Source organism: Microcaecilia unicolor, chromosome 1, assembly GCF_901765095.1.
Source record: "Microcaecilia unicolor chromosome 1, aMicUni1.1, whole genome shotgun sequence".
Taxonomy (NCBI): domain Eukaryota; kingdom Metazoa; phylum Chordata; class Amphibia; order Gymnophiona; family Siphonopidae; genus Microcaecilia; species Microcaecilia unicolor.
In genome coordinates this window covers 193,793,436-193,818,230 of record NC_044031.1, presented here as the reverse complement: position 1 = coordinate 193,818,230, position 24,795 = coordinate 193,793,436, and the positions used below count along the sequence as shown (strand labels likewise).

Genomic DNA, 24,795 nt, shown 5'->3' with positions numbered 1-24,795 from the left:
TATTGTACCCATGTTAACACTAACATTAACATCATGGCTTATATCCCGCTACTACCTTTCAGTTCTAAGCGGGTCACATACATCAAGATGCCAGAACAGTTACCTTGGAATTACAGTAGTTGATCCATGTATAACTTCAAAACTAGAGCACATCTTTCTTAAAAGAAAATTTTTAACTTTTGTTCTAAAATGAAGATAAGAAAAAAAAGTGAAAATAATCCAGCAATATCCTTCTATAATCTAGCAGCCTGAACAGCCATGGATTTCTCAAAAATTGACTTTCTCCTTTTCCCCTAACAGAACAGAAAGTAAAAAAGTTGGTACTATTTGCTATGTCTTGATCTTAAGAGGGGCTGCAAATGAAAATGATAGAGAAATTAACTAGGAACCAAACCTTGAAGAGTTTAAAAAAAGAAAACTGCTAATTTAAACAGAATTCTTCCGTCAACAGGTAACCAATATAGTCTGGTATACAAAAGGAGAAACACTGTCGTATTTAGGCCAAAAATCAGTCTATAGTCGGTTTTGCATGGTCTGGAGTCTCTTTAATATCCCCTTTGTGCAACCTGTGTACACAGTTAAAATAGTCGAGATACGATAGCAGCAAAGTGTGGGCTAGGCACTCAAATTGTTCAAATTCAAAATATTTGCGGATGGTACGCAACTTTCTCATCAGAAAAAAAGCATTTTTGACTGTATTGACTTATGTTTCCATAGATATGGAACTATCGACTTGAATTCCTAGGATTTTAACAATGAGAAGAATTTTATTCAATTTGATTGATAATAGATTTAGGAGTCTGTTCTAGTTTAGTGTTGAAACATAAAAATGTTGATTTGTTGGTGTTAAGTTTTAATTTATGAGCGTACATCCATTTCTCTATGAAATCAATACAAAATTGAACTCTAATGAGGCTAATGTTAGATAATGATTGTAGAATTAGTACAGAGGTATCATCTACATAGATATAGTGAATAAAACCATTACTATCCAACAATGAACTAAGTCATCGAAGAAAAATATTATAAGTATTGGGGACAGGGGAGAACCCTGTGGAACCACATATATTATGCTACTGGGAAGATAAATCAGAGTGTAATTTAACCTTATATGATCTTTTTGACAAAAAAACCCTTCTAACCAAGTTAGAAGCCCCCCCCCCCCCACCATATCCATTTCCTCACGGTTTTGTGACAGGAGAGTATGATCCACCAAGTCAGATGTGGAAGAAAGGTCAAATTGAAGCAATAATGCATTTTCCCCTTTACTTAAATGTGCCCTGCCATGATCTAGTAGTGAACATAAAACTGTTTTCTTGCTTAAAAAAAAAAAAAGCAGCACAAAACCGTGATTGAGAAGTAGGCAAGATGTCAAACATGTCTAAGTAATGAACCAGCTGCACTGTCACTAAGCCCTCTGTTAGTTTAGTTAAGAAAGGGATATAGGCCACAGGCCTAGGCACTGCATGTTTAGGTTGTTTTGGATCCCTTTGGTATTGGTATAAAAACTATTTCACCCAAACTGTCAGGAAAATTACCTAGAGATAATGTAGGTAAATCCAAGTATAAAAAATTATGACTCATTGGAAATAAGAGATATAATTCTAAAGGAAGGAAAAAGCCTCAAAGAGCTCCAAATCAAGATTTATAGATCTTAAGGTGATTTCACAGATCTACTTTTCATCATCTGCTTAAAAAACCTTCCCAGTCCAATTCAGTCGACTATTTATATGTTCCTTTTAGTTATTTTTTTTTTTAAGTTTTCATTCAATTCATAGACCTCTATTACTTTATAAATGTTTCTTTGTTCTTCAACACTAGTGCCAAACAGCTTCAAGCTTCAGTGCAATACACATTTTACGAGTTCCAGTTAGAACATTCCATTCAGTTTAAAAATAGACATTGCACAATGCACACAAGTCCCGTGTTAATGCATTGAAAAGCAATAGTTGTCTCTACATGCATAAATTGAGCCACTCCTCATAATGCTCTTCAATCCCCCAGCCCAACGATGACCAGCATTTTGCTTAGCTCCATCCCACTCAGCTGTTTCAGGGTTTGAAATATTGTGGGAGAAATATAGACAGCGTTTCCACTCTAAACTGCTATCCGTTGGCTCTCATAGTGATTTATAAGACTTTACGCCTGATTTGGTAATTTAGTGGGTTAATCCAAGTAACCAATAGAATATGAAACTGGGGGGGGGGGGGGGCCGGGGGGAATTTCAAAAGATATGATGGACAGACATCCAACATATACAGTAAGAAGAAAGATATTACTTAAATAGGTTAGAAAAATGTTTCCTGTAAATAGCTTATTATTTAACTACCAATGCCAGCCTTGTAAAGCTTGACCAGTGATAGATATAGGAAAATTGAGTAATGAGAATAGTTGATTTTTCTGTGTTATGTGTGGCATTGTAGTCTAAGAATTCAACTTTCACCATGAGTTTTAAAAAAACAACCCTCTGTAACAGTATAGCTAATAGATTATTGTACCTTACCATAGCCGTTCTTGTAACTAAATGATCATGATGTGAAACATATTTTGAAGTAGACTTGTTTAATCATTTTTGTAAGTTCTATTTAGGTGCGTGTTTGCCCCCTTTGGGAGTAAGGAATATTTTTCTAATGAAAGGCTCTTTATTACGGATGTTGTGCATTTTCATATTAAATTAGCGGTCACTTTTTTTATTTTTTAGATTTACTGCATCTCATTTTCAAACCTGAGGTTTAAATGAGTTACATTTAGGTATATGGCTGCTTTTAAAGAGTTGTTAGAAAAAGATAAAAATTAAATAATGTTCCCTGGTTTTTCCAGTCACTTTCTGTTTCTTACCCACAAACAGTACAAGTAATTTTGAATAGTCTTGTAGGCCATCTTCCCTTTTTCATGCATTAATCAGCCCTCTATCTTTTTGTCTGTACTAATGGACAAGCAGGACAGCAGCCCTCAAATACGGGAATGGAGTGATAGATGACCACATCCAGTGGACCCCAATGTCAAAATGTAAACAGAGAGCTTTCTAGAGAGCTCTATGACACATGTTCTGGAGTTCCCATGTCTATATGAATTTTTTCTTTCATGGAATTCTGTAAGTAAAAGAAATGTACTTCTTAAAACTGTTTTTCCTGTTTGGACCAAATTGTTTTTGCCTCTGTTCTTATTAGAAGAACCCTGTTTAGGACTGGGACAGATGTTGGTGTTGCATTAGCATTGAGAAGCATCACTTTTTCTTGACACTGAGCACCAGTAGAAGCTATCGAGACAAGATATTTGTGATTTTATATATAAGATGGTACATAAAGTCAAAAATATTAAATAAGCTTTGCTCAAGTGAAAGTTTCTGCTGCATTGACATCAACATCAAAGGGACACTGCCCAATATGGGACATTGAGCAAACCAAAAAAAATCACACTTTCATCAGTCTTTGAGACAGAGTTGTTGACTTCAAGGGCCAAGATTGCCCAACCCTGGTCTATGAACAATAATGAGAGTCATGGAGATTTTGTGGCAGTCCAGAGAGGACTAAGCATGCTTGTCTATACCTGGGAGAATACAAAAGCCTTCAAGGGCTGAAGTCACAGCCACTAATACGTTTCTGGTGACCCAGGAAGATTTAACTTCTGCTTAACTCCAGACATCTTTGATAAAAGTCTGTATTTCCAGGCATCTTTTTGGTGCTTACTTTAGTAGCACGTACTAAAATTTTAAGGTTTATTGACTACATTTTGAAGAAATTAACCCATGACAATGTCAGCCTGATAGGAGAATCCAGAAGACACTGAATTGCCATTTGGCAAATATGTTTTTGATGCTTGTTCCAGCTTTTTCTGGTGAGTGGGTCAAGGTGGTATACAGTCTAAAACAAACAATTCAAACAGTTGGAGAGGAACGCCGGTATTTGACAGGAAAGGGATAGACACACACACTAGCCTTAAAAAAAAAAAAAAAATCTGACATCAATATTCAGCTCAGACAAGTATATCTAGCAGGATACCATGTCCCCAGCACCTTGTCTGCCAAAAGTTAAATAAGTGGGTCTTAAAAAAAAATGCTTAATTTAGTGGCGTTTGCATTAGCATTGATGCAGCCATTTGTCAGTACTGGGAGGCAGAGCATCATTGCTGATACTTCAAAGGGCATCAATATCGTACTAGCCAGTCCAATGTCCATTGGCAGTACATAAAGGGATCTGGGAAGAGGCTTCACCAGGCATTGTATTGTATCAGAGTCGACCCCACTGAGTACTTTTAACATCTGTTCTCAACCCCTGCAGAACATTATTCTGATATACACATTTGAGGCTGCAGCTGTCAATCTAAGGTCAGCTCTGATTAGGAGGCATTAACAGGCCTTACCTTGAATCCTTACCCTCCACCGGAAAATATCAACTTGGAGAACCACTCCGCTGAATTTGTGAAGGAGATGGAGGAAGCTATTCCATTTCTTATGGGGGATGAGGATAAACGAGTAGGAAATGGTGGCAATCCTTCCGTTTCTCAGATCCCCTAAGGAAACTGTGGTAGTGTTTATCCATTACATTCGTAGAGGCATATATGGGAGACACCTATCTTTGTGGCACCTTTAAACATGAAGCTGGAATATTATGTCTTGAGCCAAGAAATCACTAACGAAATCAAGATCAGCTTGAACATCATGGACTCTTGGGCAAATTCATTTCAACTAAAACTCAACAAAGAAAAAACACACTGACATCCTCTCATCCCAACACAGCGCGGACAACCCCAAAATAATCAACACCCCAGATTACACCCTCCCTATCTCAGATAGCCTGGAAATCCTCGGCGTCACATTGGACCGCAACTTAACATTAGAGAGCCAAGTGACATCCACAACAAAGGAAATGTTCCACTCAATGTGGAAACTCAAATGCGTGAAACAATTCTTCCCAAGGGAAACATTTTGCAACCTGATACAATCAATGGTACTAAGCCATTTAGACTACTGCAATGGAATTTATGCGGGATGCAAAGAACAAACATTAAAGAAACTTCAGACGGCTCAAAACACGGCAGCTAGACTCATCTTTGGGAAAAATGCGATTTGAAAGCGCAAAACTCCTCCGTGAAAAACTGCACTGGCTCCCAATCAAAGAACGCATTGCTTTCGAAATCTGCACTCTGGTTCACAAAATTATCTACGGTGAAGCCCTGGGATACATGACAGACCTGATCGATCTACCAACTAGAAGCACATCCGAATCAACACGAACGTTCCTAAATCTGCACTACCCAAGCCACAAAGGACTCAAATACAAATCAACTTATGCATCCAGTTTCTCCTACATAAGCACACAACTGTGGAACGCATTACCAAAAGCCTTGAAAACTACGTACGACCACCTAAACTTCCGGAAAAAGTAAATGACCTGTTTAAAAAGGCATACCCTACCAATCCAGCATAAATGCCTGATCTCTGCAACACAACAAAACTAAAGTACGTAATGGACATAACACAACTATTCCGTTGTACGATTCCCTAATGTGGCTGTGCCCCATGAACTTTATCTTACCACAATATCACTTTGTATTTGTTTACACCGGAGTCTGCAAACACCTCTCCGTTACTTTGTAAGCCACATTGAGCCTACAAATAGGATACAAATGTAACAAATAAATACATAGAGGGCTCCAGTTTCCAGTGGTAGTAGCTACTTCACGAGTCAATAATCAAAATTCATCCTGAAGAAAGCTAAGAGTATGAGGATGCACACCCTGGTGCCCCCTAGGAGTGATGCTTGTACACTTGATCTTTTGGTGAGGATTGTTTACCATATACCATTAAAACTCAGAATTGCATACAAAATTTCATGTCTAGTACATAAATCTCTTTTTGGGCAGGCTCCTGTTCATTTTGACCTATTACACAGTCAAAGTAATTCACCAGATTTGTCTGACAAGACCTGCCTGTAGTGAAACTGTGTTGCCTCGGGTTCTGTAATCCATTGGATTCCAAAAACTTTACTATTCTCTGATTTAATTACCATAGAAGTCAGACTTACTGGCCTGTAGTTCCCAACCTCTTCCTTGCTTCTGCTCTTGTGGAGAGACCACATCTGCTCTTCTCCAGTCCTCCTGGACCACTCCACACTCTTGAGAAGCATTGAAAAGGTCAGCCAGTGGAGCCACTAGAACTTCCCTTAGTTCCTTCAGTACCCTCGAATGTATACCAGGGTACTGGAAAGGAAACTTTGGAAACAAATGTAGGAGAAGATGAATAAAAGAAGCGTGAAAAGAGACCAGGACCACACTAAAAAAATTGATTGTCAAGTAGAACAATGGCGATGTCTTTACATTACAGTCTAGATTTAACTACTTTTCTTGACAAATCTGCTATGGAAACTGTGATATGAAGTACTCTCTTGGTAACCTTTGTATTTCTTCAGGATTGGGGTTATATTTTGAAGCTATTCTTCATCACAGACCAAAACTTTTCATGGAACAGAAAATTTGGATATTTGAATATTTCTCTATTTAACTAACAGGACACAGGATCGCAGGAAAATTTATTTCTTCAGATGAGGCAACAGGTGCTTGCACTTGGAGCCAAAATGTTTTTGAAATTTCCTTGTAAATGCTCTGTGACTTTTGGCCTAAAGAGATTTTTCTTTGATCCTGATCAGTTAAAAAAAAGTATTTCTAGAAGCAGGGAAGATGTGTCCTCACCTGTACTTTTGATTGAAACCACGTAGATATAATTATTATGAGGTTCTCTCTCAGTTAACTATTTAATTAATATTGCATGTTGACCCTTGTTTTGGTGATTTTTCTTTTCTTGGATTTCCCTCTATATCGTGGACTGTCTTAGAACTTGTTTCCTTATTTAACTATGTGACTGCCTTTTTATGAATAGTTGTTTATTCAAGTGGATACTTGTAATTTTTATGTTTAAATGAAAATAAATAAAGAATTTTAAAAATAGAACAATGGTTAAAATACAAATTTATCTTTTAAATTTTTAGTGATTGGAAAAATGTCTGCTTTGGGGAATGTGCATTTCTTATAGCTTTGTTTTTGTTTTGTCCCCCCCCCCCCCCCCAATACAAGAGGAAGTACATTGCTATTTTTTCTTCCATGTTGCATTGTTGACAGAGATGTGTACTGTTTTAGGAGTAGCCTAGAGGTTAGAGCACCAGTCTTGACATCCAGAGGTGCCTGGTTCAAATCCCATTGCTACTCCTTGAGGCATATTTTCAAAGCACTTAGCCTTACAAAGTTTGGTAAGGCTAAGTGACTACAAGGACATACATAAACTATTCGATTTGTACACAATCTTCTTGACACATCACCGATTACTTCCACTAATATAGACACACAATCAGCGTTTGAGTTGGCCACCTACTTCAACGAGAAAATTATTAAATTATGTTCCTCATTACCCACCAACTCATCTGAATATGAAAAATTCATTAACTGCTTAGACCCAACTATTGATGAATATCCAGCAGATCGAATATGGATAAACTTTGATTCACTGAAGGAGGAAACAGTCTCCCAAGCGATTAACAAATTCTCCAAATCCCATTGTAAATTAGATGCATGCCCTAGTTACTTAATAAAATCATCCCCTCAACGTTTCAAGATAGATCTCACCTCCTACTTAAATTATATGCTTCAACATGGATCTTCCCTATGGACAAGGTAATATACTAATTCCCAAAGTGCCAAAAAAAAATTAAATGACATAACTAATTACCGTCCAGTCGCATCCATACCACTGATAACCAAGATAATGGAAAGCTTAGTTACCAAACAACTCACTAACTATTTGAACAGATTTTCAGTTATGCATGTATCCCAATCTGGATTCCGTGTCAATCATAGCACCAAATAGTACTTATAACACTCCTAACTAAATTCAAACAATTAATGGCAGCTGGCAACAGTGTCTTCCCTATTACAATTCGATATGTCTAGCGCGTTTGACATGGTGAACCATGATATTCTACTGAACATTCTAGAATATTTCGGCATCTGAGGAAATGTATTGAATTGTTTCCGAAGCTTCCTAACAACACGAACATACCAAGTAATATCAAAGTCGATTATATCTTCACCATGGAAACTCAATTGTGGAGTGCCTCAGGGATCGCCACTTTCACCGATTCTTTTAACTTAATGATGCTACCATTAGCCAAGTCACTATCCAACCAATCCCTAAACCCATATATATATGCTGATGACATCACGATTTGTATTCCGTTCGAAAATGATCTATCAAATACTAGATAAAATCTATAACAGCTTCCAATTGGTGAACTCATGGGCGGATGCATTCCAACTGAAACTTAATGCAGGAAAAACTCAATGCCTCATCCTCTCATAGCAGTATAATAAAACTAATTATACCAACATAAAAACACCAAACCATACCCTTCCAGTTACGGACACATTGAAACTCTTGGGAGTCACTATAGACCGAAATCTCACTCTAGACAACCATGTGAATAATGTAACAAAGAAGATGTTCTATGCAATGTGGAAACTTAGGGGAGTAAAGCCTTTTTTCCCAGGAGAGATTTTCTGCAATTTGGTGCAGTCATTGGTACTAAGCCATCTAGACTGTTATGGTTCCATCTATGCCGGTTGCAAAGCATGGATCATTAGGAGACTCCAGACAGCCCAGTACACTGGCTAGACTCATATTCAGAGAAGCGAGCTATGGAGGTGCCCAACCCCTCAGAGGGATTACACTGGCTTCCACTGAAAGAACGCATTGTATGATCTGCACTCTGGCTCATGAAATCTTACATGGAGATGTCCCGTCATATATGTCTGACCTCCTAAACCTTCCAGCAAGGAACACAAAAAGCTCATCACGAATTTTCTTGAGCCTTCATTATCCCAACTGCGGAGGACTTGGGTACAGATCGATATATGTGTCCGGCTTTTCTTACATCTGCACGCAATTGTGGAACGCACTACCGAATGCCATAGAGAGAACACATGACACAAGTCACGGTATTCATGCGGTCAAAGGGGATTCGCTATCGGTGGCTCTTCCCATATGCAATTAGGCTGACGGTGGAGGGGAAGTCTTGCAGAGTGAAGACCCCGGATGAATCATGGTCTACATTGCGGTCTTTGGGGTGTAGAGGTGTTCCAGGTCAGCAGGAGTTGTCGGAGACAGCCAAGGAATCCAGAGCGGATTCAGTATGGCAGATGGTGGTGGATCGGGGAAAGAAATCTGACAAGCAGGCTTCCTGAAGGAAAGCAGAACTGTGCATGACTGACCAATTCATTGAGGACTTATTGCAGATAAGCAACCAATTTCGGGGGTGCTATATGTAGGTGGTCGGAGGGGAAGGAAGAAATGGCACCCTGGTGAGAGTGGAGGTGATGTGAGTTTGTTGTACGGCTGAGAGGGGTGAGCTGAGAGAATGTGATTGGAGGGGGGTTGGGCATGCAATTTGTGGATCTGGGGTTGGTGGGGTGAGGGAGGCTGGGTAAGAGTGCAAAGGCTGAATGAAAGTAACAGATGGGGGGAGGGCTAGGGATTAGCTTTTGAGAGGTTTAAGCCCCAGGTGCGTGCGTTTGTTCCTCGAGGGATGACTGATCTACTGGGAGAAATATCGGCGAGGGGGATGGGGGGGTGTGTGGGGATTTGTTGAAGCAGAGGGGATTGGGGTTGAAGCAGGGGGTGGGGGAGGGGGATGGCTGTGGGGAGGAGTAGGCATGGGGAGGTGGGTGGGGGGGGGGTCAGGGGACGGTAGGGGAGAGTCCTTATTGGTGGGTACATGGCATGTAAACAGGCTCATAATCCGGGGAAGCACAGTAGAGTATTTAAGGAGTTGAGTAGGTTAAAGTGGGATGTGACATTCTTGCAGGAAATGCATTTAAGACCGAGAGATATTCATATGTTGCGTCGTAGGCCTTTTCGGGAAGTGGTGATTCATCGAAAAGGGCCAAAGAGGATGGGGGAGTGGCCATTTTGATACGTCAGACTTGTGGATTTGCAATTCAAAAGGTGTTTCAGGATACTAGTGGGAGGTGTGGCCCTTAGAGGGTGGTTGCAGGGGAAGGAGCTGACACTGATCAGTATTTATGCTCCAAACGTGGGGCAGACGAACTTCTAACAATTATTAAAGGAAGAGCTTTTGGCATTTGTTGGAGGGCAGGTGGTGGTAGGGGGGATTTTGACATTGCCCCGATGCAAGATTGGACCATTCGGCAGGAGGGGCAGCAGAGTGACCCTGGGCGGAAAGCACTGGTACTATTTTTGAAGGGGTTGAAAGTGGTGGATTGTTGGAGGTTGCTACATAGGGTGCAGCAGAATTACACCTTTTACTCGCATGTAGCGCAGACCTATTCCCATATAGATGGGTTGTGGGTACATCGCAATGGATGGCACATGGTGGAGGCAGCTGAGATAGAGACAATCTGTGTATCTGATCATTTGCCAATGTGGATTAAACTAACTGGGCTGGGTCAATGCAGGTGACAAGGAGTCTGGAGACTTAATGAGTCACTGCTGGGAGATGAGAAAGTGCGGGAAGATATTAAGCTTAATGTTCAAGAATTCTGTCGCTTCAATGACAATGGGGAAGTAACCGATGGGGTGCTGTGGGATGCGTTGAAGGTAGTGGTGAGGGGTACCTTGATTAAATGGGGGGCGTGCAAGAAAAGGGAAAGAGGGCAGTGCTCGCTGACTCTGTGTATGAGGTTAGTGAGCTTAGAAAAGTTGCATAAAAGAAACCCTATGCCGCAGATATGGGGAGACCTTAAGCAAGTGAGAGGGGAAATAGCACAATTGCAGATGGCGGAGGTGGATTTTATGAGAACTAAATTAAAACAGCAGTGTTTTGAGTTCACTAATAAATCTAGTCTAATGTTGGCCCGTTATTTACGGGCGAGGAGAGGGTGCGCCCTTATCTGAAAGATGATAGGGGAGGATGGCACTATACTGATTTAGATATTGGAAAATGTTTTGTGAAATATTACCAAGATTTATATAGTGCTTCTGCTGGTACATCAGCTGCAGATATGGCTTGCTATTTGGACCAGGTTCCATTACATTGACTGGATGAGTCTGAAAGAGCTCAGATTGAGGAACCTATTAGAATAGGGGAGGTACAGTGAGTGATAAAAGGCTTCCTAATGGAAAGGCACCGGGATTAGATGGGTACAGCGAGGTTTTATAAGTGCTTTGTGGAAGAGCTTGGAGATTTATTGGTGCGAGTGGGTAATGGAGTTTTGGAAGGTAATGGGCTCCCGGCATCCATGTCCAAGGCAGGGGTAACAGTCCTGCCTAAGCCAGGGAAAGACCCCACTGTTTGTGGTTCCTATAGGCCTATCTCACTCTTGAATGTGGATGCAAAGATAATGGCCAAGGTCCTGGTTAACAGGTTGGCAAGGGTACTGCCGAAATTGATTCATGTAGACCAGTCTGGGTTTATCTCTAAGCGGCAAGTTGGTGATAACATAAGGCGCACTCTCCATTTGATATGGGAGGCGCAAAGATCCCGTCTAGCACATTCATGTTGGCTATAGACACAGAAAAGGCCTTTGATAGGGTCAGTTGGGGGTCTTTTTGAGAAGTCCTGAATCGGATGGGCCTTGGAGAGAATTTTGGTCCTTGGCTGGGGGCCCTCTATGCAGCTCCGAAGGCATGCATTAATATGAATGGGGGATATACATTTTTTCCCAATTGGTAGAGGGATGTCCTTTGTCGCCCCTCTTGTTTGCTTTGTACATAGAGCCTTTGGCGAAAATGATATGTCAGCACCCAAATATTTGGGGTGTTAGGGTTGCGGGGATGGAACATCATGTTGCTTTGTTTGCTGCTGATCTGTTACTTTATGTGGTGGATCCTGAGCAGACGCTACCTACGGTGTTGGAGATCTTTAGTGAGTTTGAAAGATATGCTGGTTTAAAGGTTAATATGGATAAAAGTGAGCTATTGGGGATTTCTTTAACCCACATGGAGGAGAGTAGTTTGAGTGCACTGTTTGCTTTCAAATGGGCAAAGCATCATATTCGTTATTTGGGGATTCAGATCCCAAGGACCTGGGGATGGGGGGGGGGGGGGGGGTGTATAATCTCAATTATGGGAAGATCATAGGCCAAATTGTGGAGCTGTCCTGGAAAGGATTGTGGCTCTCTTGGTGGGGCGTATGGCAGTAGTGAAGGTGAATGTGCTGCCTAGGTTGTTATATCTGTTTCAGGCACTGCCAGTGAAGGTTCCGAGACAGACACTTAAGCAACTGCAGGGTCTTCTCTCACAGTTTATCTGGGAGGGCAGACATCCCCATTTGGCGGGACGTGTGTTGTGGGGGGCTTCTGAGGTGGGGGCAGGGCGGTGCCAAATATTGAGTGGCATTATTATGCTGCTCAACTGCGGATGATTATGCATTGGGGGGGGGGGGGGGAATAAAGCCAGCTAGCCAGGTGGAGGTGTCATATAGCCCCCACCGGTCATTGAGTTCCTATTTATGGACTACTGAAGGGACGGGAGTGAAGTGGGCTTAGCGGGATACAAAATCTGTTCGTGAGACATTTGGTGGGATTGTGGGGAAAAGTGCAGAAGAAATGGGGATGGGTGGATAGGGTATCTACACTTGCGCCCTTGCGATGGGAACGGAACTTTGGGACGGGGAAAGACAACACTACGTTTGTATGGTGGGAGCAAGTGTGTATATTGAGTTTCCAAGCTGTGCTACAGGGGGGTAGAATGAAGAGTTTTGAGATGCTGCGCTCCATGTATGACCTACCTGGGGGGGGGGGGGGGATATGTTTTCTTATTTGCAGATAACAACATTCTGTGGGGACATTAGGTTGGAGGGGGGAGAACCCTTAAGAGATGGAAAGTCTGGAAAACCTGTGGCTCTTATTGAGGATGGTGCCCAGACCTATATCAGTGATATATAAATTTTTCAGGGATGTGATCCCAGACCATTTAGTTTTCAGGGGGCTTGGGAAGCAGAGTTAAATTGCAGTTTTTCCGATCAGGAGTGGGAAACTATTTGTGGGGAGGTCCAGAAAGCATCGGTGTGTGTTTTGGTGCAGGAAAATGTGCATAACGTTCTCACTAGATGGTATTACACGCTGGAAAGGCTACAGGGAATGTACCCGGGTACTTCGGGTCTATGCTGGAGGTGTAACTCACAAAGGGGATCATTTATACATATATGGTGGACATGCCCCAGGGAGGTGCCCTCTTGCCAGGCTGTTATGAAAGCATTAGTAAAGTTGATTGGATCGTCTTTGTGTGTGCAGCCCTTTGGTGTGCCTCTTGGGCTTACATAATGAGAGGGACTCTTGGGAGGAGCGTAAATGGTTGCACCTGGGGTTGGCAGCAGCTAAGTGCCTCATAGCACAGCATTGGAAGAAGGGCAGACCCCCCCAACATTGGGTGATTGGAAGTGCAAATTGGGTCAGTTAATACAAGTGGAGCGCCTAACGGCATACCGCAGGGAGGGGGTACTACAACATATAACGGTGGCTGGGCTTGATTTTACAACAGCGACTGACATGTATTTAGGATGGTGTGGAGTATTGTAGGAGGTGGGTGGGTTTGGGAGGGGGGAGAGAGTGTCCCAAAGAATCAGGGGGCATTCTCAAGTTGAGCAGGGGCTGGAAGTGGTTGGTGGGGTGGGAATACTTCAGGATTGGAGGAAACGTACTTAGATGGATCAATGACTTCCTAACTGCAAGAACGTACCAAGTGAAATCAAATTCGAATACATCATCACCATGGAAACCTGAATGCGGAGTACCACAAGGATCATCGCTCACAACCAACCTTTTTAACCAATGATGACTCCTGCCAAATCGCTATCCAAACCGAGGCCTCAATCCTTACATTTACGTAGACGATGTCACAATCTACATCCCGTTCAAACATGACCTAAAAGAAATCACAAATGAAATCAAAAACAGCCTCCAAATAATGAATTCATGGTCGGATACATTCCAACTAAAGCTCAATGCAGAAAAAACTCAATCCTCTTCTCACAATATAACACGAACAAACCCTCCACCATAAACACCCTAGACTTCACCCTTCCGGCCTCGGACAGCCTGAAAATTCTCAGAGTTACAATAGACCGAAATCTCACACTAGAAAGCCATGCGAAAAGCACAACAAAGAAAATGTTCCACTCAATGTGGAAACTCAAAAGAGTAAAACCTTTCTTCCCAAGGGAAATATTCCGAAACCTGGTACAATCAGTGGTGTTAAGCCACGTAGATTACTGCAATGCCATCTACGCCGGATGCAAAGAACAAATCATTTAGAAACTCCAAACTGCCCAAAACACAGCAGCCAGACTCATATTTGGAAAAACGAAATACAAAAGTGCCAAACCCCTAAGAGAAAAACTACACTGGCTCCCAGTAAAAGAACGAATTGTGTTCAAAATGTGCACCCTGGTCTAAAATCGTTCACGGTGAAGCCCCGATCTGTATGTCAGACCTCATAGACCTGCCAACCCGGAACACAAAAGGTCAGCACGCACATTCTTGAATCTGCACTACCCCAGTTGCAAAGGACTTAAATACAAATCAGCATATGCATCCAGCTTCTCCTACATAAGCACGCAACTATGGAACGCACTACCAAATGTTATAAAAACAATGCATGACCTAACAATCTTCTGAAAACTACTGAAAGCCAACTTGTCCAAAAAGGCATACCACAATGACCCATCCTAAATACTAGAAAACGAAACTTCACCAAAACTAGACAAAATGGAACTCTCTACACTTGACTGCTTCATTTACGCAGCCACTAATGAACGCTACACATTACTCACTACCACTCTACTTCTCATGCAGGATATGAACTTTCTATATTTGATCGTCTAACTTACTCTATAATCTACTCTATCATTTATGATCTTTAATGCAAAACTACTTTGTAATTTACCTTATCATTTATGAAGTCTAATGCAATATCACTTTGTATTTCTCAAACTAGAAACGGCGATCGCCACTCCGGCACAATGTAATCCACATTGAGCCTGCAAATAGGTGGGAAAATGTGGGGTACAAATGCAATAAATAAAGGTGATGTTGATACTATGGGCGCACAGTCTAGTTGGGGAACGGATACTGTTTATGGGACTATTTAGATACCATGTGTTTGGGAGAAGTGTATGCGGTTAGTTAGTTCAAGATGTTATAGTCCATTAAATATGGGCCCCTGCGTGGGCAAATGTGAGCAGGATGTGCTCTTTGTGAAAATGACTGTTACAGAATTATTATAATAAAAATTTAAAGTGGAAAAAAAAGAGTCAAAGTTAGAGTTGTGTCATGTATCTGACAGAGTTTTTTCAGCCTTTACAGCATTACGGAATTTGTGTAGTAAGCAAGCTGATGCTTTGAGGATATGGGAAGATAAAATGTAATGATATTTATCCATCAAAGGAAGTAAATATAGGGGGACATGGTTGTATCATAGAAACCTCAAAAGACAGCCATCTGAGTGAGTCTTTAGTGAAATCTTTTGGGATAATCTGAAAGCTATGTGAAAGTGTCTAAAATTTCTCCTTCCTTTGTTATTGTGGATAATGAATTTTATCAGGTCGTGAGTAGAATAAGCCTTACTACTACTACTTAACATTTCTAGAGCGCTACTAGGGTTACGCAGCGCTGTACAAATTGACAAAGAAATGGTAATGGTACCAAAATAAGCTTTGAGACTTATAAGTAAAACCACATAATTTTGGAGACCAAAAAGTCATTCTAAGATTTTATTGTACACACTACAGTTTATAGTTTAAAAAAACAAACATAATTGTACACAAATTTTAGATATTTGCAGTTGTGGACCTCGGGAAGAATTTGTGGCAAAAAGTGAGGTTCTGTTAATTTTTCTGAAGTCATACTTGGCCACTGTGCAATCTGCTTCCTGTAGTTTATAGGATGACAGGGAATTTAGATGTCTTGGCTCACATTAATAATGCCAAAGTTCTGTGGTGCTCATTTTCAAGAACATAGATGTCTCAAAATGTCCCCCAAAAGTCTGACTATCAAAAATGTCCAACACTGCGGTTCATCCAGATAGCAAGGGGGTTGTATTGGGGGCGGGTAGGAGGCATGTTGTGAGCGGGACTAGGGAGGACCTAAAACAGGACGTCTAACACAAACATGAAGAAATGTCCAAGTCTTACATTTAGGACATCAAAATACCTAACAGATCCTCTGCTAACTATACTAGATAATCTAAATGGCTGTAAAGCAGATATTCAGTTGCACATGAGGGAAAAGTCTCAACTGCTATGGCTATGTTTGCACATGAATGTTCATTGTATAGCACATAGAAAAAGTCATCATAGACTTGAAAAACCCTCTAGTATATACTCAAAAATATTTTTTTAATTTTTTAATCAATCTGTGTGTAGGTCTAATTAGACTTGAAACTCTGTGATCATATCAAAATAATATCAGAAAAATGACGATAACAACAATAACATCACTTAGCTTATCACGAATCATGGAATGATGTCGTTCTAATAAGCGGTGGATCCAAAAAATATATATTATGAATGCATTGGTTCCTACGGTCCCGTTTCGTAATCTTCATCAGGGAACCCGCTAATTCATGGAACCCCGCACCTAAATCGCTGTCAATCAATCAGAACGAAAGAAGGTATAACTAAACACGGACAAATCCATTGAAACAAATAGTGAGATCACAATTATCATAATCCCTTAAAAGCAACATCATGTCGTTTTACCTATATTTGCAATGCAATTCCCGAAACTCGTGTCTTCTAGAAAGAATTGTTGGCGTCCTCACCTGACTTCAGTATGAAATTAAAGAAACTTTACCCAATCAATGACTGGAGCGTCATATGACGCAAAGATCGCTTTGACCAATCATCGACTGCCACATCAGTAATCAATTTAAATTTAAAGGGCCATAGACTGACCTCTATTGTCACAATCCAACACTGAAACAACATTCTCTTTCAAAGAAAAAACATTCTCTTTCCAAGAAAAAGTATAATCCCAATCTGATGTATTTATAGGAATGCTCCCCATTGTATGGTTGAATTCAAACCACTAGGTTCCAAAGTCTGTAATCTGTGGATCCATCTTTGTTCTGCCTGAAGTAACAGTTTGCTTCGATCTCCACCTCTGATGTGTGCCACCACATGATCTATCACTGTGCATTGAAAATGTTCGAAATTGTGCTTGAACTCTTTGCAGTGAGAGACTAAAGGGGCTCCACATTTTAAAGAATTAATGCAGGACTTATGTTCACTCAATCTCGTTTTTAAACTTCTGTCTGTCTTGCCGATATATAGTTTTTCACACGGACATTTGAGAAAATAAATCACGTGATCGGTCTTGCATGTAGTCAAATGTCTGAATTTATATGTTTTACCGTCTATTGGATTGCAGAAACTGTCATTTTCAATCATAATATTACAGAAAGAACAGGATCCACATTTGGTGTGAGAACCTGTAACGGTGTTTTCTGACCACAATATCTGCTGGACATAAAAGTTCCCTTAAATTGCGTTCTCTTGAAAAAGCTATCTGTAATTCAGAATTGTTGAATAAAGGATGTTGTTGTACAATATCCCAATTTTTTCTAATTAATTAATTTTCAATGCACAGTGATAGATCATGTGGTGGCACACATCAGAGGTGGAGATCGAAGCAAACTGTTACTTCAGGCAGAACAAAGATGGATCCACAGATTACAGACTTTGGAACCTAGTGGTTTGAATTCAACCATACAATGGGGAGCATTCCTATAATACATCAGATTGGGATTATACTTTTTCTTGGAAAGAGAATGTTTTTTCTTTGAAAGAGAATGTTGTTTCAGTGTTGGATTGTGACAATAGTCAGTCTATGGCCCTTTAAATTTAAATTGATTACTGATGTGGCAGTCGATGATTGGTCAAAGCGATCTTTGCGTCATATGACGCTCCAGTCATTGATTGGGTAAAGTTTTCTTTAATTTCATACTGAAGTCAGGTGAGGACGCCAACAATTCTTTCTAGAAGACACGAGTTTCGTGGGAATTGCATTGCAAATATAGGTAAAACGACATGATGTTGCTTTTAAGGGATTATGATAATTGTGATCTCACTATTTGTTTCAATGGATTTGTCCGTGTTTAGTTATACCTTCTTTCGTTCTGATTGATTGACAGCGATTTAGGTGCGGGGTTCCATGAATTAGCGGGTTCCCTGATGAAGATTTACGAAACGGGACCGTAGGAACCAATGCATTCATAATATATATTTTTTGGATCCACCGCCTTATTAGAACGACATCATTCCATGATTCGTGATAAGCTAAGTGATGTTATTGTTGTTATCGTCATTTTTCTGATATTATTTGATATGATCACAGAGTTTCAAGTCTAATTAGACCTACACACAGATTGATTAAAAAATTAAAAAAATATTTTTTGAGTATATACTAGAGGGTTTTTCAAGTCTATGATGACTTTTTCTATGTGCTATACAATGAACATTCATGTGCACATAGCCATAGCAGTTGAGACTTTTCCCTCATGTGCAACTGAATATCTGCTTGACAGCCATTTACATTTAGGACACCCTGAGTTAGACCTGTTTCAATTAGGTCCAGGGTAAAAAAAAAAAAAAAAAGTGCTCTGATTGATCAGTTGACTACTGCAGGGATTAAGGGATTACCCCTGTAATTCCCCAGTGGTTACTGTCCCCATCTCTATCCCCTAAAATTGAAACTGGAAAGGAAAACCAGATATTAGAGGCATTCTGACCAAAGGAGGAAGCAAGTGTGAGGAATAGCCTAGTGGTTAGTTCAGTGGACTGTAAACCAAGGAACGCCAGCTCAAATCCCACTTTAACTTTTTTTTTTTTTTAAATTGTGAACCCTCTAGAAACAGAAATTTATCTACTGTACCTAATTATATAAGTCGCCTGCAAGCTTGAAGACTATTGAAGTGGTGTACATTCAAGTACAGTAGGTATTTTTCTGTTCCTGTAGGGTGCATGATTAAAAAGAAATTGAGTTAAAGTGGGATTTGAACTGGGGTCCCTTGCTTTAAAGTTCACTGTACTAACCACTAGGCTACCCTTTGCTCTGCCAGGATGTCTGTGTGGCTATTTTGCTCAAATAATGCCAGACAGACGTCCCTATCCTTGTATTTTTCCTGTTCATAAGTTGGACGTTTCATTTTGGAAAATGGCTATTAATTTTAGACGTTTTCAGCTCAAAAATATCTATCACGCAGTCATTTTTTAACAGAAAATCTGGACGTTTTTCCTGTTTGAAATTGACTGTGACAGATTATCTGAAAGTTTTCACTCAAGTTTTGTTATGATTTAGCAAGGAGTGCTATAACTTTAAACACATAGTTTGTGTTTAAATTGTACATAAATTGTGTTCTTAATATAGTAAGAATCCAGAGGGGCACTCAGATATAAACTGTGAGCACTATCAGAGCTGCTGTATTTAACCTTGAAAATAATACAAGTTGTTTTTTTTAAACTTCATATACCAGTTCATTGTTGAAATTTTGCAGCATTTATAGAACACAGAACCAGCACAGTATGTAGGCAATGTATTCATTGCACAGTTTGCATACAAGTGCTAAAGAGCAAAACTTATTGTATTCCTGTCCACGGTTTTTATGCTTGTTGTAATAATGGAAAAAATCTTTTAACTGCATTGTAAATATAAGTATAATACTGTGCGGCTGTCTAAGTAGCAGTGAAGTGTCCTGCCTTTTAGGAGACCTGGCTTCAACGCCTGAACCTGTCTTACGTTGTGTTGACTGTGAACCGTATCAGTGAGATAGTATCCCCAACTGCAACTCTTATTGGCTGACTTTAGGAACGTTTGTGTTGGATTCTGGAAGGATCTGTGGTATGTGCTTTCACTATGATGACTGAACTAAAAGGAGAGACCCCTAGAAAAGCTGTGAATGAATGCTTACAATGCAACAAGTTTCATTGAGCTGGAAGCTCAAGGGGCAGAAGGAATTTGTTATAGTAAAATAAGGATAAATTGTCTTAATTGTTAATTTTCTTTCCTCGACTCCCTCCAGACGCATGGGTCTAATCTCTTTTACCAGCAGATGGATAAAGAGAATCACTGGTTTGATGACCTCACCCTATGGTCCTGTATAACCACATCCAGCCAATATTTGAGTAACAAAGCAACATCCTATTCCATCACCAAAATTAAAGGGCAGAGAACAACTGTCAACCAGGCCAGGATCTAGCCTGTTGACAAATTCTAATCAGATTAAGCTACCCCAAACGAGATTAGCGGACTGCATGGCTATCGCTCCAAAATGTTGTGACCTATGGATGGGTTTTGGCTGGTCTGGAGGAATTCAAAGAAAGAAAATTATCTGGTAAAACCTAATCTCACCTTCCTTTTCATCTCTCCAGACCAGTTCAGATGTGTAGGAAGTACTAAAGTAGTTTCTAAATAGGGGAGGCATCTTGACAAGCCTGCCTCTAGTACATTTGCTCCAAAGACTGCATCCTGCTGAACCTGTGTATTCAGTCTGAATGCAAAACAAAAGAATGCATAGATGATGTAGGGTGGCCACCTTACAAGTGTTCTGTAGTAGAACCAGGCTGTTCTCCACCCAAGTGTAAGCCTAGTTGAGTGAACCTTGAAGGCAACAGGAGTTGAATAATGTATGCTGACACAGTTGCCACTTCAGAGAACTAGCTGAATCTACCATTCTTTTTTCTGACATCATCAGAAAGGGCTTTTTGCAATGAAGGGTCTGCAACTCTGAATAAATATGCTAGGAGGAAAACCATATTTACTGTGATGCCCTTCAGGGAAGCCTCCCGGAAGGCCTCAAATGGCACCCTCACCAAGATCGAGAGCACAAGGCTCAAGTCCCATAGGGCACCATTGGATGCCAAAGGAGCTTCAGACATTTTGCGCCCCTAAAAAACCACCTGACATATGGGTGAACCACTAAAGGTTGACCCTGCACCAGCCACCTATAACATAAGGTGACTACCATCTGCATGTGCAGGCAGTTCAAGGCCAACCCCTTATGAAGTCTGTCCTGTAGAAATGTGAAAATATCTGGTAGAGAGATATTAATAACACGGTCTTGGCACCAAAACTTCAAAGATGAGAATGTTATAATGCCTTTGTGTATTGCACCATGGTGCGACTGCACCTTGAATGCTGTGTGCAATTTTGGTCACTGCATCTCAAAAAAGATATAACAGAATTAGAAAAGGTACAGAGAAATGTGATGAAAATGATAAGGGAGGTGAGACAACTTCCCTATGAGGAAAGGCTAAAGCCACTAGGGTTCTTCAGCTTGGAGAAGAGACAGTTGAGTTGAGATATGATAGAGGTCTATAAAATACTGAGTGGAGTGGAATGGTTAGATGTGAATCGCTTGTTTATTCTTTCCAAAAATACTAGGACTAGGGGGCATGCAATGAAACTACCAAGCAGTAAATTTAAAACAAACCAGGGAAAAATTTCTTCACTCACTGTGTAATTAAACTCTGGAATTGGTTGCCAGAGAATGTGGTAAAAGCAGTTAGCTTAGCAGAGTTTAAAAAAGGTTTGACTACTTTCCTAAAAGAAAAATCCATAAGCCATTGTTAAGATGGTCTTGGGAAAATCCACTTCTTATTTCTAGGATAAGCAGCATAAAATCTGTTTTACTCTTCTGGGATCTTGCCAGGTACTTGTGACCTGGATTGGCCACTGTTGGAAACAGGATACTGGGCTCCATGAATCTTCGGTCTGTCCCAGTATGGGCAACGCTTATGTTCTTATAATTCTTCACACCCAGACATATGCTAGTGAAGTTCTTTCTGGAATGCAACAGAGTTATGTTACCTGAACAGACTATCCTCTTTCTAAGACTGAGCCTCATCCTCTCAGCAGCCAGGATTAAGAAAGAATGGAGATGGTCCTCTATAAATTTCACATATCTATCTATCTATATGTCTATATCTGTATTTATATATCTGTATCTGTTTATCTTATCTATATATATAAATCTCTCTCTCTCTCTCTCTCTCTATCTATCTATCTATCTATCTATCTATCTATCTATCTATCTATCTATCTATCTATCTATCTATCTATCTATCTATCTATCTATCTATACACACACACACAGAGAGAAACAACACACACTACTTACGGGCTGGCTTTCAGTAATAGGGGAGGAGAATTTAAAGTGACACAGTACCCATCAAGCTTTGCACCCCTTCACTCTGAACTAGCCCAAGCTGATCCTAGCCCTTTTGTTTACGTCTCCTAGTATTCTTTTTTGTGCATGTGTCTTCCAAGGAGACCATCCTAGGCCAGTCCCTGAAATAGAATGCCTGAGTGGAGGTCCAGGCTGCACAGATTTACCTTGCCTCCCACTGTTGGAGACTGAGAAATACCAGCTTGCTGTGGGCTGCATAGGATTGTGTACAGGGTGATATCATCAAACCAATGGTTCTCGTCTTTATCTGCTGGTAGCAGAGAATAAACCCATGTCTCTTGAGTAGTCTGGCAGGAAAAAGAGTTAAAAATACGATTGTTCTACCTTAGTGATGTATTCCTAGATTATAGTCAATGCACTTGTTCTTAAAAGTTTTGTCTGTTTTCAGCATACCCATGTTCCCAGACTGATTCCCTTGATCACTAGTAACTGCACATCAAAATCGGTTGCTGTTAGAAGGTAAGTGGTTTATGCTTTCTAGTATATAGTGCAGAGTTCTATTAGTTGTATTGGTCTTAAACCTGTGGGGTTTTTCTTGTTTGTTTGTTTTGTACTTTGATATTGTGCAAGTACTGAGAGAAAAATAAAGTACTTTACATACAATTAATAGGCACCATTAGAAACACGCCTCCTCTTGAATCTCTCAGCTGGGTTAAGAACCAAAGACTAGAAGAACTAAAAATAAAAAAAACTTGAAAGGAAATATCTCTGTGATGTTGCAAGAACAGCTAATCTCACAATAGATGGCAGAGAAGAATAGATTGCCAAACAAGCAAAGGGGGCACCTACATGTGGGAGAAACCGTTCATTCATTACTTAGTCATAAATTCCAAATCTCAATGGGGATATCCTGAAAACCCTGACTTTCTGGTTTCCAGAGGAAGATACCAAAACTGGGTTCTTTACCTGCTCTTGTACTTTTAAATTAATCACTTTTTTCCAAGTCTTAATTTTTGGGAGAAATACTTTTTAGTCCCTCATGCTTTCCTGTTATAAGGGAATTCCTCAATTCTGAACTTATGTATTGATTTTTTTATGGCTAATGTGTTTTACAGTCTACCTCATCTTGATCTGTCTCTAGGTTGGTTCTTATTGGAACATCATTAGGACTCCCTCTTTCTTTCAGATGAAGATAATGTGCATTGTAGTAGTTGTGGAAAGGGGAAGAGGGGGAGCTGTAAGGGACAAGCAGGAAGATATATTTTAATTTATTTTTAATACTACAATGTTGGTTATTGTTGTCAAGCTTTGGCTGGAAAATATTTACAGTCTACCAGCAGGAGCCCGCTATTTAAGCTACTCAGTCCCATTATGTCAAGAATCCATTGTGCCCTACAGAAAGCTGCTAAAGCAGTAGGCTGCCAGTTTTCCAAACCGCAAATGGCTGAAGCAACATTTGGATTGCGTGTAGGAGTGAAAAAAAGGTAAAGTTTTCTGGGCCAAGTACAGTTTCAAGTCAGTGGATTAGAAGGCTTAAGGGAAGGAGGACTTGCTGGGCAAGATTAACAGAAATATTCATGCTAAGGATATATAACAGTGTGAAAAATCTTGAAATACATTTTTTAGACTTTGCACATGAAGTGTTTGGGCAGCTTGTTCAATCAGAATAATTTTAATCTGCTGATCATATCAGTATTAGTAGACATCAACAGAACATTTATGGTGGCCCCAACACTCAGCCCCTTAGTTTGACAGTGCCAGTGTCTCATAAGCTTTATTTAAGGGGCACCACTGTCTCCTTAGCTGATCCATGCTGGGTGATGGAACCGTCCCAACTTGTTCACACAATGTGACAGCCCATGTACATTGTTGTCCTCTGAGAATGCCACCTACTTTGCACATGTATGCCCTGCTAGGCAGGCACATGCACACCCCAGAGGTCCTTAACAAGCAGACTCTGCTGCTAGGGGGCTGAAGCATTTTATGTATATGGATTCTGAATTGTGATGTTGGAAACCTGATAATGAGAAATGTTCTGGTCTGTTGTCATAGTTTGTTTATACAAGGTCTTATAAAATGAAACAGTCCAGGAGGGGAAAAGAGATGTCCGCCTTTTAAATCTGACTGCTTGGGAAGGTCCTTTTACCATTTTGAGATATTAGTCCCTGTATCTGTACTGACTAAGGTTTCAACTTTGTTTCTTTGTTTTATTTGCTTAGACGCTGCTATGAATTTTTAGACATGTTGTTACAAGAATGGCAGACTCATTCATTAGAAAGGTAAGAGCACCACCAATTTGTTTCAGTTATAAAACCCTTGCTAAATTTGCCATAACAAACTAAGGACCTTTTTAAATTCAGAAATCTTTACCACCTATTTATTACAGAGGTAGTATCTTGCCAAACAAATATTAAAACATTTTAAGTGTCTCATGGTGGTTAAAAAAAAATTTCCAAATTAGTAAAAATTAATTTATTTTCAGCTATCATCTCTTGATTTCTAAGGATTCAGTCAAAAAAATGTACATCCAGTTCTTCAAATTTGCCTCTTGCTGTTAGATAGGGGCTGTTCCTGGTCAGAGACCTAAGCTTGTTCCACTTGGTGGAGGTATTTTTAAATCTTCCCATCCATGTGTGATGAACCAGCTGTGTGGAAGAGCGCTTCTG

General features: G+C 40.2%; 1 protein-coding gene across 1 annotated transcript in view; it reads left to right on the top strand.

Moving 5' to 3' along the window:
• CLASP2 (cytoplasmic linker associated protein 2) overlaps positions 1-24,795 on the top strand; it is a 977,269-nt gene that overhangs the window by 399,512 nt on the left and 552,962 nt on the right. The window contains 2 exon segments of the mRNA XM_030203481.1: positions 22,578-22,648; positions 24,349-24,408. Coding sequence (XP_030059341.1) covers positions 22,578-22,648; positions 24,349-24,408 — 131 coding nt within the window.